The sequence below is a fragment of the Tasmannia lanceolata genome, unplaced genomic scaffold (genome assembly GCF_043159265.1).
Source record: "Tasmannia lanceolata isolate RefF3 unplaced genomic scaffold, GAP_Taslan_0.1 ptg000019l, whole genome shotgun sequence".
Lineage (NCBI taxonomy): Eukaryota > Viridiplantae > Streptophyta > Magnoliopsida > Canellales > Winteraceae > Tasmannia > Tasmannia lanceolata.
The window spans coordinates 10280080-10295726 of record NW_027518696.1 but is presented as its reverse complement, the minus strand read 5'-3'; the positions used below and the strand labels follow the sequence as shown (position 1 = coordinate 10295726).

At 36.8% G+C, this 15647-nt stretch overlaps 1 protein-coding gene across 2 annotated transcripts; it reads left to right on the top strand.

Annotated features, from left to right (window-relative positions):
• Positions 1–1261: 1261 nt before the first annotated feature.
• On the top strand, positions 1262–14344 carry LOC143853061 (transcription initiation factor TFIID subunit 13-like). Of its 2 annotated transcripts, XM_077362777.1 has the most exons (6): positions 1262–1416; positions 2146–2271; positions 7088–7125; positions 8372–8431; positions 9989–10063; positions 14039–14305. In XM_077362777.1, the coding sequence occupies exons 2-6, from the start codon at positions 2169–2171 to the stop codon at positions 14147–14149; spliced, it is 387 nt and encodes a 128-aa protein (XP_077218892.1). In that variant the 5' UTR covers positions 1262–1416; positions 2146–2168; the 3' UTR covers positions 14150–14305. The 2 variants fall into 2 exon arrangements, with proteins under 2 accessions (XP_077218892.1, XP_077218893.1); XM_077362778.1 differs by lacking the exon at positions 1262–1416 and having other exon boundaries at positions 2161–2271; positions 14039–14344.
• The last annotated feature ends 1303 nt before the right edge of the window (positions 14345–15647 follow it).

Genomic DNA, 15647 nt, shown 5'->3' with positions numbered 1-15647 from the left:
CGTACAAAATAGTGTAAATTTGGTTTTGGATTGTATTAGTTTGCTTTACTTGTTTGTGATAGATAGGTAGGGCTGCAACTCGGGTCGGGCGGGTCGGGTTTTGGAGAACCCAACCCTACCCGAGAAATATCTCGGGTCGGGTTTTTTTCCGGAAAACCCACGATTCCCAAACCCAGCCCTACCCATGATAAATCTCGGGTCGGGTCGGGTTTTTTCACGTTGACGCAATTTTTTAAGGAAAATTCTTGTTTGGCAAGGCAACTCAACTCATAAAAGCAGAAATTACACTCACATTACACTTGAATCAAACAATAACGTAATTACACTTGAATCAAACCAAACAATGTTGTAATTACAATCAAACAATGTTGAATCAACTCAACTCATAGAAGCAGAAATTACACTCACATACAATAACAGTGGGTGCTTGGGTTTTCACTTTTAACTTTTAACTAACAATAGAAAAAAAATGTACATACTATAACTTATGTAACTCGGGTCGGGTCGGGCCCCTTCAAACCCGGCTCGACCCAAGATTCATGCGGGCTTTTGAATGCTCAACCCGGCTAGACCTGAAACCCATGAAACCTGAACCCAACCCAGGCTATTTTCGGGTCGGGTCGATGTGGGTCGGGTAAAACCCGGCTCGAGTTGCAGCCCTATAGATAGGCATACGTGGGTATTTTTTTTTCTGTTTGGGTTTTCTTGAAAATCTCATTATGCTGCCCCTTTATATGTTTCAGAATGGTTATGGTAATTTTTTTTAGGAAGAAAAGAGCCTTTTCTCTTTCAGAATATTTGTTGATGGATTGCCAATTTATTGTTCTATTGTGCTGGGAATTAAGTGGTGTTGCAGCCCATATGCACGATCTAGACAGTTCATTAAGTAGTCCTCATTGTGCATAGGTCATGGCCCTAAAATCTTCCAGAGAAGATGATCCCAGCCCTTAGATTTAATTTCCATAAGAATAGATAGCAAAGAGAATTTTGAGTTCTACGTAGTGGTCATTGGATCACTGTATTTGCTTTACAACTCATTTTACTGCGTGCAATGTATCAACAAAAAGGAAAACTCTACACTCTACAGTGAAAAAGTTTTCCATTAAAAGTTGGAAATTGTTCCACCATTGTTTTATTGCGATTAGAATGTACCCTCAGGAAATTGTCTTACGATAGTTTTATTGCGATTGGAACGTGCCCTCAAGTCCCTTGGAGTTCCCCGAAGTCCAATCGGGGGCATAGGAGATGAATGGTTTAGATTTGTAAAACGCGCGACCGAGTTTCTCTTTGAAATTAACCAATCACAAAGAAGCACGTGTCAGTTCGCCGAGCCCTTATTATTTATTTCAAGAAAGTGAAAACAGATTTTGTTAGTGGCGAAGTCGCGGCAAGCTCTTGTGATATCTACTACCACGAGTAATGCCTTTCTTTGTTTTTTCTACTATTTCGTATTGTGCAAAACAACTTTGAACAAGGAATTTACTCAAAATTTCTCTAGCTTCATTTATGTTTTAGCTGTTGTTTGTTGTCTACAACAAATCTTTCGTTATTTTGCCAAGGCTCGGTGTCCTTTGAGATTCTTGTTATTGTTTACAAGTTTTATTCAAAGAAAACGAAAAGGCCAGAAGTTATTTTTCTTCTGGAGATGGATTGTGATCATGGAAACTGGAATCAGTCCTCAAAACCCTAAATTTGCCTTCTTGAATTCCAAGAAAGGGCCTCCTGCTAATGCGTAGTGTGCTTAATTTTTGAACGATTGAGAGTTTATTACCTCAAAAAAGATGGTTGATACATGAGAACAAAGGAAAAACAAACCATAAGAAATTTTGTTTTATGTTTTTGTTTTTCAGCTTTTCTTAAAATTATTATTACTAGTATTTATGGTTATCAAATTCTTTCCTCTTTTTTCTTTGGGCTGAATTGTCTATGTGCATGCTTGATCAATTGGTTTTACTTTTTTTCAATATATTTAGATCCAGTTTATAACAGCTTGAATATTTTCAGCCTCTTTGTTTTTTATTTTTTTTGTGTGGTGCCTTTTTGTTTTTTATGTTGTATATTTCAATTCATGTGCCATTCAAAAAAAAAAAATAATAATAAATTTAATTCATGAACCGTAATAATTCTTACGAAAATGTATTGAAGGTGGACATACTTAAGTAGCAGTTATGCATAGTTCTTCTGCTGGTCATGCTTCAAAGCCAAAAGTTGGATCATCACAGCCGTCCGAGGCTTCTTTCAAACGTAAGCGAGGAGTATTCCAGAAAGATTGTAAGTAGAGGCACTTGCTAGAGTCATTCTCTGTTTACACTTCCTCTTTTTATTGATTAATAGAATTCAATATAATGAACTGTCTTGCATTTATACATCGATCATGGCTTTGTAATTTGCACATGAATGTATGTATTTGTCAAGAAAGCCCCTAATTTCTAGAACTTCATGTGTGGCTTTGCAACACATTGTCGCTTTACATGATAAGTTGGCACAAGCTGTTTGTAGTCCCGATATGGCTATGTGGTTAGTCTACTCATCCTCCTTTTCTTTACATTGAATTCGTCTACTCATCTTCAACCTCAGTTTTGGTTATTGGGAAACCAAAGAAACCCCGAATGCTACCAAAAGAGGGGTTCTTGATGGTTTTTAACCTTCTCATTCAATTGGGAGCTATTAAATACCCAAAGTCCACTCATTTACCTTGCAATCTAAAGTACAAAAAATTGAAGGAAAAGAACACCGTGATGGTCACTTTCACTTCATTGTTGGTCTATCATGGACGAAACGTGGTGTTTTAGATGAAATTTTCAAACACCCTATTCTGGTCAAAATTTTTGGAATTTTTTAGAATACGGACCGCAGCATTGTCGTGGAGTCTTTCGTTCCAGATTCCATCCCAAACAGAATTTTTGGAAATTTCTTATGGATTGGAATGGAGTTGACAACTGAGGTTGGATTGAATACTTTTTTATTGTGTATTTAGTTCTTGTTCAATTTTACAAGCATAGAAATGGATATGTTGATTTTTAATGGTATTACTCACTAGTACCAAATGAATATCTACATCTGTTTAACATGTTTAATTAATGTCATCCGGGTATAAAGTCTGGGATCTCTCATCAAAGAGAGATCTTTGGTGGTCCAGGCATGGGAGCCTCCATCGGAAGGAATGCTCATAATGAACTTTGATGGCTCTAGCTTGGGCAATCCCAGCCCTGCAGGTATTGGAGGTGTTATGAGAGATTCAAGCAGCAACAACACTATTTGGGCCTTCTCGGGGCCAATTGGATCTTCAGATGCAAATGAAGTGGAGGTAAGAGCTGATTATCAGGTTATAAAGCATTTAGACAAGGCTATGTTCAATAGAACAGTCATAGAGGGTGACTCTATGAGTGTCATTAGATGGTCGAGAGGGACTGTCGTTCCGCCATGGCGCTTTGCTTCTCTCTTTGATGAGATTCAGGACCGGACAGATGGAGCCTCTATTACTTTTAATCATTTTAGAAGGTCTGCTATTAGTAAGGCTGACAAACTAGCTCGTGATGTAGTTGGGAGGCAACGGTTACCGCTTTTTGACTTCCTCCCCCCTTGTTGTATTTGCTCTCTCATTTTGCTTTTGATGTATTCCCTTTTGGGTCTTCTTGTATCTCTTTGACCATCTCGGTCTTTTTTCACAAATCAAATTGCTACCATTCAAAAAAAAATGTCATCCTGACATTTGACACATTTTTCATGTCATGAAATTTTTCTAAAGGATTCATTTACTGACCCCAACTTGTTTGGGACGAAGGCTTTGTTGAGTTGAGTTGAGAATAAGTGCTTGAACTTTAAATTAACTATTCTATAAATGGATGTCTCATTGTTTGAGGATACTCCTTTCTTTGCTCATTGGAGATCGTCTATTCCAAATCATTTTCCTTCCTTTTCCAATCCCTCTTTACATATGGTGATTCCTCTGACAGACACAGACATTTTTATATATTTTTTTGAAAATTGACGTATGACAGACACAAACATTACTTAGTATTGTCCCTTCTGGAGATATGGATCATCTTGAAATGTGAATTTTATCTTAATCGTGTGGATGTCTTCATTTTCTTGCAGTGTGAGACTGTGAGCCTTATTGTTGTTATTTGTAATGCTAAGAAAAAGATAGATGCTTCCAAGAAATATTTGCAAGACCACATGCAAACTAATGATTTTGGTTAGCTACATTATTTCTGTGGGGAGTGAAGTTGGACTGTTAAGATTTGGAATTAGTTTGTCTATAAGGAAATATGTTACAAATCTCTTGTTCAAACTAGGAATTTTGGGAGCAAAGCCTATTGATACTCAAATGGGTCCCACTATTAAGCTGGATAAGGAAGGAGGGAGGGGTTGTTTGAAGATCTTGGTAGATATTGTCGCATGTTTGGAAAGCTTATCTACCACTATCACACATGTCTAGATATTTTCTTCCCTTTTAAAGTATTGTTCGCCAATTTATTCGAAGTCCTACTGTGGAAAATTGGGAAGCTATCGGCATATTTTAAGATACCTTAAGGGAGAACTGATAGAAGGGCTTATATTAAGGAACAATATATAACAACAGAAGGTTTTACAGATGTAGACAAGGCAGGGTTTTCTTCATACAAGCTTTCAACTATTGGTTATTGTACCTTCCTTGATGTTAATCTAGTTACTTGCAAGGTTTTAAATTTTGGTTACAGTCGGCACAGGAATGGAAACATTTCAGTTTCAGTTGGAAATTTCGGTGGAAATCATGTAAAACCGCGAAAACGTATGGAAACATATACAAATGATGAAATTTTAAGATAACTAGAATAAGCACAAATACATACCTATAAACTTTCACATAAGAAAGTAAGGTATCCATAATGGCTTAATCTTATCGAACACCTAGTGACATGCATTGTCGCACATATCTGGAACAATAATGTCAATAAGGAAGTACAATTTAATGAAGTATAAGAAAGTACAATGACCACTCTCCCGTCCAAGGACCCCAACTCTATCTCAATACCGCCTAAGAGTTATGAGGTATTATTGGTCTCATTCCAATCTGACATCCCTTACCGATCTGACATCCCATGCATAAGATACGATTACGTTGCTGTGTAGTTTATTGATTCTGTCTGCCAAATATCATTCTCTACCTTAATAAAATGAAATAAAATACAATGTATGCACTTTATTGTGTAGTTTAATAATGCTGCCTACCAAATATAATTCTCTACATTGATGAAATGAAATAAAATGAAGTAAAATAGCTTACAAAAAAAAAAAAAAAAATTCCCCTTTCAGTGCTTAGTAGGAGACTCATCATTTGTATGATGCTTAGGTTTTGAATGCCATGACTGGAATCTATGCACTAGCTTGAGGGTGGGTGTTGAAGAACTTGGGTGAGATAGGGCTCATTGCCCACATACAATCCTTTTTTCATGTACCGTAAGTGTTAGCTCTTTATGTTTAATTGATAGGATTTATGTTTAATTGATTGAACCTATCATTAGATGGCCCTGATGAAATTCTTGTTAAATTTTACGAATGATATTTTGTATACAATAAAATCGTGTGCTGGGGCTGCAACTTACCAAAATTCTCTTCTCTTTCTCTTCTCCTTTTTTCTTCTCCGGTGAGTTGGGTGAGGGAGAGGACGACTATTGATGCCTTGAACTCAACTTCTCTAGTTTCTTCTTCCTCTTCCTCTTCTATCTTCAATGCTTTTTGATGCAGATTTTCCCGCAATAACAGTCCTATAAGATTTTGGTTAGCTCAAGATCTTTGTTCTTGCCGTCCTCCTTTGTTAGTATTGATTGGTGTATGTTTCCCATTCTGTTTTGTAATATTCTCTTTTAATTTTCAAAATCTAAATATTTCAGAAACTTCCTTGGTATCAATGCAGATATGGTAAGTTAATTTGCCGTTCATATTGCTCATCTCTGAAGCACGGGTGCTTCAAAATGGCCCGCGTACCCGTATCGGGTGCATATCCGACACGGGTGCGTGTCGGGTGCGCACCCGAATCAAAAAACCTTTTTGTTTAATTTTTAGTGTCGGGTGTGTGTTGGGTGCATTTGGGGTGCCCACCCCGACGCACCCGACACGTTTTTAAGTGTTTTTAAAATATAAAAAAAACGATGTGGCTGCCAATAACAATTTTTTTTTGGGGGGGGGTGTTTAATTATTAAAGGGTTTTAAAACCCCCTCACTCACGCATCTCTCCTTCTCTCTGTCTCGCCCCTCACCCTCTCTCTCTGAGTCTCTGCAACTCTCTCTCTCTCTCTCTCTCTCTCTCTCTCTCTCTCTCTCTCTCTCTCTCTCTCTCTCTCGGGCTTCTCTCTTTCTCTCCTCTCTCTCTCGGTTTCCATTTTGGTGAATGGTAATGTTATTGTTATTTGATTGCTTTCCTATTTTTTAAAATTTTTATAAATATATAATAAAATAATAATAAAATTATTATATTCAACGCACCCGCACCCGAGTTTTTTGGAAAATCACGTACCCGTGTCGCACCCGCACCCATGCTTCATAGTTGCTCATTACTTCTGCCCAGGTGCTGTAATTTGAACTTTGAAGAGTCATTGATCCGTTAACAATGGTTGTGGTTAAAGGAACAGTACATCTTTATTATTTTTCATCTAGTTCCAGCCGAAGTCTTTATTTTTTTGGGTTATACTTTTATAACCTCATCAATCGTTGATCATAATCGAGTCATTGATCCGTTAACAATGGTTGTGGTTAAATGAACAGTACATCTTTATTATTTTTCATCTAATTCCAGCTGAAGTCTTTATTTTTTTGGTTTGTACTTTTATAACCTCATCAATCATTGATCATAATCTTGTCGCAAGTCGTAATACAAAAAAAAGGTATAGCACATCTTTCAAAAATGTGTTCCATCCATTAAGTATTCTAATCAATGGGTTTTACTGAGTCATATAACTGTGTCAGCTTTGAGATGAATCTACGGTATTTACATTGTTGGGAGGTTGCTAGCAGTTATTTTAGTGGGGCACTTCTTGTTAAGCGATTAGCTTTCCGTAGTTATGTAGCAATGACTGATATACCTTTTATGACTCTGATGTTACAGTGCAACACATGATGTATGGATTTGGAGATGATCCCAATGTATGTATCATGCTTCTCACAATGTCAAAATTCAATTTTCTCAATTTATTGTTTTGTTTATTTTCAGTTATTCATCTTTTCTATGAGTTTTCTGTCATGAATACAATTGAGAGCTGAATAAATCCACTGTAATTGTGTTGGTGGAAATTGGATATTTTTCTTAACATTGTCATTATGCTCAATTTCACTAAGCCATCATTTTTTGGGGTCTGCCTTCATGGATATAAGGGTTGAGAGCTGAATAAATCCACTGGTTGTAATCTGGTTAGTAGAAATTATAGTATTAAATTCAGTGAATGGACATATTCTGTGCATGTGCTTGCCATTTTTAATGGCGTCTGCCCATAGTTGCAAGAGTGGGGAGTGAGTGGGAGAAGCGATACAGGAAGAGGAAGCGAAAATTTGAGAAGTTTTTTTTTTATAGTATTTCCCACTTTATGTTGATAGAAACAGAAAAATGCTGTGGAAAATATTAAATAAAAGCAAACAACCAATTTATATAATATACGCTTAGTTCTTTAACTAAAAGCTCTCTAATGATACCTTTTATTGATTATTTGATTTCTTTCCATGCTTTTGACAAGTAATTGGGTTTTTTTAGATCAAATTAATATAAAATGCCTTCTTGAAAAAAAAATTAATACAAAATGTCCAAGATAAGGATAGAAACTATTTGTTAGATAGATTAGTGGATATTCTAGGTTAAATGCACCTCCTACTCAAATACAATCTTAAATCCAACTAGGATTAAGACAAACTATTTCTCTAGGACTAGGACTCCTAGTCCTAACTTATCCTCAACTCTTAACTTTAAGTAATCCTAATACAAATGAAACTAATAAATAATTAATAATTAATCTAAAGAAAATAACAAATGGTTTCCTACAGTCTTCTGGGCTGCAAATATAGTTCTCAATAGATTTCCTATTCTTCAGCAACGACAACTATTTGGCGTGTGCACATGCCGTTGGTGACATTATGGAAGAAAAGGAGAACAAAGCTTGGTGATTTAGTAGAATTCCAATTTATTTGGTTCAATTCCTCTGCTGACGTCAGCAATGGTACGTGCTGACATCAGCATGCAGTAACTGTTCTGGTGAACATTGACCCTCTTTCTTCCCTTCTTTATTTGTTCTGAATTTCATGAAGTTTTAATAGGTATGGATGCCCTTTTATGATGAATTTCTTCATCATATGCCTTATTTGGTTTGGTACTGATTCTTAACTGTTTTATATCGTTTTGCAGCCGCTTCCAGAAACAGTGGCACTTGTGGAAGACATTGTTGTTGAGTATGTCATGGATTTGGTAACTCCAACTACTCTTCACTTTCTTTTGTATTATGAACAGCTAAGACTTCCTGAATTATTAACTAATAGGTGCATAAAGTTCTTGGTTGGCAACGATTTGTCGATTTCACTATTATAACTATTTGGCGATTTCACTGTTATAAAAAGTTCTTTGCATATATAGAACTTGATATAAATATGACTTACAGTGAGTTGTATCGGTTATAGGGCCTAATGAAAGGACAGTTTGCCTTTAACATTATACTGCATTATCACTGGATAGTTATTTATGTTTTGAATTCTGTATTTAGATTTTAGACATGTTAGCATTAGGGTAGATTATATAATTGAAGTCTCTCTCTCTCTCTCTCTCTCTCTCTCTCTCTCTCTCTCTCTCTCTCTATATATATATATATATATATATATATATATATATATATATATATATATATATATATAGAGAGAGAGAGAGAGAGAGAGAGACAGACAGACAGACAGACAGACAGACAGAGAGAGATGATAAATGAAAATTCTTGGAAGTCCCGCTTCATTCCTCGATTTTAAGTCATATAATCCCAAGCCTCCCACCTTCTTACATATACACATCTCCTTCCACTTAATGTTTGAGTTTCAACCTTTTTTTGAAAGATAGAAGAGGGGCGCAACACAAGGACTTCCCAGGAGGTTACCCATAATTGTACTACTCTCGCCTAAGCACGCACGCATGACTTTGGAGTTCTGTTGGGACCCAGGGTATTTGTGCAGTGCCGGTATGATTGCACCAAAAGATTCATGAAAAACTTGGATACAGCTTGATGCGTGTCATATCGAGTGTTCCCCCTTTGGGAACCTTAAGCCATGAATCTTCCCTGTATTTGTTTAGCAATGCATGTCTTGTCCACCATCTTTCCTGTTTTTTTTTTTTAATTATTTAATTTTTTTTCTTCAATTTTTGTGGTATTTTCTTTTACCGTGGGGGCCATCATCGATGAGGATCCTGATTGTTACCAAACTGACATTGAACAGCTAGAAGTATTTGAGTCTTGCTACTGCTATTTTTCATCCACGAGACTTTTTCAGCACAAAAGACACCTAGAGGCCAAGACTCTGAACCAAAGCCTTGGATGATGAAAAAGTGTTTTATTCATAGAGAGACAGAGAAGAGGATGAAACATAAACTACACTGGGAATTGCCGCACTACACTCATTTAAGGCCATATTAATAGAGCTGGAACAAGATACAGAAATGTTCCTGGCTGTACTATACATAGGAAAATCTAATATGCAGTATGGTGGAAGCTTTGCCCATCATTTTGGTGAACTATCTCTTATTGGATGAGGACAAAGGCTAGCTTTCCAATTCTTTTCTTCTGCTATATCTATTTGCCATGCAGAAGCTGGAATCGTACTTTTTATGCTATCCAATATCCATCAATCCATGTCAAAGGTATATTGACAGATTTACAAGAATTGGAATTCAATGAGCATATTGTTGAATCTATAAGGTCCATCTGGAATCTTCCAGTTTCATGCTGTATTCTTCTTTTGTAACCTTTTACTCTCCACTTTTCTGCAGGTGCATAAAGCCCAAGACATTGCATCAAAAAGGGGGAAACTTTTGACAGAAGATTTTTTGTTTCTAATCCGTAAGGTAACTTCTGGCTGAAGTTGTTATAGCATATTTAGTCATTCATGAAGCTCATTCATATAATTGTGTTTTATTATTAACCTGCTATTATGTGGAAGTATACATGGATGTCAGTTATGGTTTTTGTTTGCGTTTTTCGGTTCTGTAAATATTGCTATCTATATAATAAAACATTACATGACTTGTAGTTATCTACTTCATTGTTTTCTTTGGCCAAGCTATGTTTCTGGTTGTCCTTGGCAATGTTTCCATCACAACCGTGTCCATTTCATCTATGAGTTGGCCAACTATATTTCTTGTTAACCCGTACGGGTGTGGCTCTCTGGCTTAAAGTCATGAGTATGCTCCCCAGTGATGCGAGTTCGAATCCCCCCGGGCTTACCCAATGCACGTGGTTTACGGGTGACTGTGCGCATCCATAGGGAATAGTCCCGCCCTAAAAATTGGGGTGGGGATACTCTGTCATAAAAAAATAAAAAAAACTATATTACTTGTTGACAATACTCAGAAAGCCTCAATGCTTACTGGAAAAAGTATGATGCAAGTAACATGTAGGCCTCTTGCCATGAGGCGTACGCTTCACATCACATGCCTGCGTGCATAGTGCATGGGCAGAAACTATAAATTAAAAGGATAATTTTTATTGGGTGATGATAAATTCGCACCCCCTGTGGGATAATTTGCACCCCTTTTAATGTGATTTGACGTCAAAAAGCGTTAAAAGTCTGCCACAATTCACGTTATAAGGGGTGCGAATTATCCTACAGGGGTTGCGAATTTATCATCTCCCTTTTTATTATTCATTTCCAACTTAAAAAACCTACTCTAGTGGCTATGGTGAGCTATATAAAGCCCATTTTCATGAATTGAAACCCTCACATTTTCAGTATGTTAGGTGACTGCCAACAACCTCATGGATAAGTTTCACTCGGCCAGAGAGTCTACAGAAGCATTGGTTATTCTGATTCCTATCCTTTGGATGTGCCCATTTGAGCTGTTTTTGGCTTCCTTTTCTTCTTTTCTTCTTTGTGACCATCTCGGCCAGTTGTTGATTGTTTATTTTCTCAACAAATTTCATCATCATTCCAAAATAAAAATAAAAATAAATAAGACCCTCTTATATGAGATCATAGAGATTTGAAGATTTGGGGGATAGTTTTTGGTGGAACACAATTTTATTCAGCACTTCCTAATTGTTCAATGGAATTTAAATTCATCACTTATGAGGGATTTCTCTTTAGCACCCTTTTGGATGTAGAGTTTGTGCTGAATGAGCATCAATTGCAAACGTGACTACAAAAGCCTATTCTTTCTTTCTCTCTTTTTGACCTTCAACCTAATTTTTAACTTTTTTTTTCTGTTTCATTTGTGTTTTTAGTATTTTGGGGTTTTGAATTACAGCTTTTCATTTGTGTTCTGATTTCTGAATTTGTGATGTGGGCTTTGGTAAGTTGTATTTTGTGAGCTGAGGGAATGACTAGCTTTCTAAGAATGCAATATATTATTAGATGTTTAAGCCTCATACTTTCTTTCTTAGTTGAGTGAAGATTTATGCTCGAAAATGAGCCACACCTTTTTTCTAGAATTTATGATATTTTTTAGGTAAATATTCTTTTTTCTATATTTATTTATCTTTAATTATAAATTAGATAATCTGTGAAGCTTCTGCCTTGCCTCATGAGGGGTTTGAACGCCTCGTGTCGCATGTCCATGGTCCACCTTTAAAAACACTCATAAAAACATTGTAGATAGATGCATCTTTTTATTACTAGCTCAAAGATTTCCAAGCATATTCTGAGTTTATCTGAATCCAAAAGCTATGTAAACATATCTTTTATTGCACACATACCATTATCTTCAGAGATGTGATGTCACAATTTAAAAGCCACCAAAATTCTTGTGGGACTCACTTTTTTTTTAAGTTGGTGCATTTGCTTGCAAATATTAAGACATTCATTCTTCTCAAGTTCTTTTCCATTGAGCAGGAAACAATTTAGTTGACAAGTTGCATACTTGCATATTTGAAAAATGACAATGTTATTAATATGGTGAAATATTTATAAGAAGAGCTCATACGCCTCACAAAGTGACGTCCATAGGTCTAGCGAAATCTAAAATTTTACGACCATCATAAGTTACTGCCCATTGGCTTGGGCTGCTGATCATAGTCCAAGTGATACAATTAGTTGAATCCCTACATACACTTCTACAACTACCATTGTTGATTATGTTTTTAAAAAAATAGACTTGGTCCTTCCCATAGGGTCTCTACCCTTGATTTTCCCAGTCTTTAATCCCTATTAATTTGGAGGAAGGTCCAAATGCTTCTATGACCATGATTTTAAATTTCCACCAAACCGACACGAAACGACCGGAATGTTTTTGTTTTCATCTCCACATACCGAATTTGAAACTCAAATCGAAGCCAAAAGCATAAGTAAACTACTGGCATACTATATCAATATGTGTTACATAATGATATTTATATGAATTGTATCTGTTATGTATGAGGGATTTGCTAGCTTCCATTGCAGAAGGCATTTCACCGATGGTCTGCAGGCTCACTTTTTAGCAGATTTTGTCTTCATTCATGAGGTGACTGCTCTGACATGCAACAGACCATCAGCGAAATGCCTTCTGCAATGGACGCTAGTGAATCCCTATGGATAAATAATTATATAAATTATATGTGAAATGCAGTATCTACTAATTTATCAGACATGTGCGACAACGTATGTCACTAGATATTCAATGTTATTAAACCATTATAGATGGCTATCCTACATATGTGATGGTTTCTAAGCGTGTATTTGCTCCAATTCTAGCATTTCCTAGAGTTTAATCTTAAAATTCTATCATTTGCATTTATTTATGTATGTTTCCATGATTTTACATGACTTATTCCGAAATTTCTAACCGAAACGTTTCCATTTCCGTGGCGACCAAAATTGGAATTTAAAATATCATTTATATCTTTACTGCATCTGTTTTGTTAAAGTATAAAAGATTAAATAACACCTTCTAACACAGCTTAAGCTTTTGGAGTAACGGGTTGTTTCACATGGTATCAGAGCAAATGCCTGGGTTCAAACCTCCTTGATAGTTGATACCAAAATTCACATGCAATGGCCAAACCCAAAAGTGGGGCACGTGTGCCACGTATAGGCCAACCCAAAGAAAGTGGGACCACACGTGAGGGGGAGTGTTAAAGTATAAAAGATTAAATAACACTTTTTCCAACAGCTTAAGCTTTTGGAGTAACTGGGTGTTTCACATGTTTCAGGTTAGCTCAGATGTCCAACTGAATTATCACAAATTGAGCTTATGGGTATCAGTCAGTGTTACTACCCACCTTGCTACCACTGTCCTTTTAGTTATCTATCCACTTTTAATCATCCTATTTCAAATGCTATGTTAGTCTTATACTTGACACCCCCCCCCCCCCCCACCCCCCCCCCCCCCCCCCCCCCCCCCCGCCCTCTCTTCTTCACTCACAATTGAATGACCAGACTTTTGATCCCCTCCAATTCTACAAAGGTGACTCATATCGGAGAATCCTGTTTATCCTCTGTCCATAAACACTCCAATACAGGATAAGGGAATAGTTTCCACCAGACGCATCCCTTGGTTCAGAATAGCCACTTTGACGAGTGACCAAAGGGATCTGAAAACTTCAGTCTGGGATGATATGCCTATTCTTTATTTTACGTTTTAATGGACATGCTATTCATCACAATATTGCACTTTGATTAAGCGTTTTCCCTGGGTTGATCCGATATTTATATAAGAGATGAAATTGTGGCTACCTTGTGTGGTTACTCTTGTACGTTTTGTTCATTTCTCATAATCTTTTTTTCTATTCTTCTATTTCTGAATAAAGTTTTTTCTCGTTGATACTTTGCCTTATTTCTTGAAATTTGTCAATGTGATAAACTGTAAGAAAACTTGTACTCCCTTCTAATTCTTTTATGCAACCAGGATATGCCAAAGCTCCACCGATGTACGGAACTGATATCCATGCATGAAGAGCTTAAAGTGGCGAGGAGGGCTTTTGAAGTAGACGAAGAGAAGCTCGCAACCACAGAATGAAATGGAGACTTTACACTGCCTTTACCTGAGTGTCTGTAACTAGATATCTGGCTAAATACGCTCTTAGTTTTCGGTGCAATCTACATGACTGTTCTTCAAATGGCATGGTAATTTTCTCGCTGATATATGAAAAATTATTTTAATGGTTTGAGAACTTATGGTGGAAATATAATGAAGTTGGCAATCATTTTTCCATGATTAGCTTACTGGTTAAATACTAGGAAAAACATATCAGTATACGCTTGTTTCAGGATTGTCTCAAACATTGATCCTAATGTTGAAGGACAAGAAGAGCAACGGGAATGTGATTCAAACCAAATTCTACTGTAAATCCAAATCCATGGAACGATCCAACTGAAAATAATCCATTCCAGGATTTTGTGATGCTCGGAGGATGTAGTAAAATGGATCTTAATCTCCCTTTTCTTTTCTTTTTTTGAATGGCGATCTTACTTTCCCCTCCTCTTATGATCATTTTTCGGAGAGGAAGGGTTGTTGCTCAAAGAGCCATGTTTTCAGTCCAAAGCAAAATATCATAAAAAAGTAAGCTTCATATACACAGGGGAATCTATTGTGGGGTTGTTGCAGGACTGAGTTCCTAGAGTGGAAAATTCTACCATCAAGGAGGAGAATTCTGGTGAGAATACTAAAGCAAGCTCCCCTAGTGAGGGTGTCAGGGAAGGACTTTGAAAGTTGAAATGGTTCTAATAGGTTTGTCATGGTGTAAGAGTTGGATTTTGCATGATTATTTGTTTTTCGGTTTCTTCGGTTTGCTTTTCATGTCTAGGCCCAAAAACATTTGTTTACTTGGACTCACAGTTGAGCCCACGGACTTCTTGGGATAGTAGTAAAAATTGGCATGTAAAACTTTGGTTTGGGGAACCCAAAATAAAGATAGATGGATCAAGGGCCCAGGTTGCACCCATAATTTTTTGCTAGAAAATCAATGATTTAGCTTTTCTTGGGGGACCCAAAATAAAGATAGATGGATCGAGGGCCTAGGGTTATCCGATCTAGGTGATCTCAATGTCATTTGGCTGGACTTGCTATGGCCAATCTGATCAATGGATCCCCATCAGGAACAGTGGAAGGGTCTAAAAAGTGGCAGTCTTTTTTAGAACTTTTAGGGTTGAATAATTGCAATGACTTGCTCCACTTCCACAGCTGATGAAGACATAAGGACTCCGCTTTCATATTGCCTAAACTCCAAAACAATCCACCCAAGACTTTCGGTGATTTAATTCAATTCAAATCAATTCATTCCACCTAAACAGTATTAATGAGGCTCAAGCTAAGGCACTGTTTGGATTACAGGAATTTTCAGGAAAATTTTGGAAATCTAGTCCATTCATCTCGGCTGGAGTTTTTATATGATGTATGCATGTGAAGTCTAATATTTATCAAAAAGTACAGTGGGGCCGCTTCATAGGATGATCCAAACCGTTCATTTGTTGGGCCGTGATGTGAGTAGGTTGTACCCTGTAGATCATCTTCATAG

Bases quoted from the DNA above. Each gene is read 5' to 3' on its own strand.
- LOC143853061 (XM_077362778.1), top strand. From the start codon at position 2,169: ATGCATAGTTCTTCTGCTGGTCATGCTTCAAAGCCAAAAGTTGGATCA. The intron at 2,272-7,087 runs GTAAGTAGAGGC...CTGATGTTACAG, and splicing joins AGGAGTATTCCAGAAAGATT to TGCAACACATGATGTATGGA. The intron at 10,064-14,038 runs GTAACTTCTGGC...TTATGCAACCAG, and splicing joins TTTTGTTTCTAATCCGTAAG to GATATGCCAAAGCTCCACCG.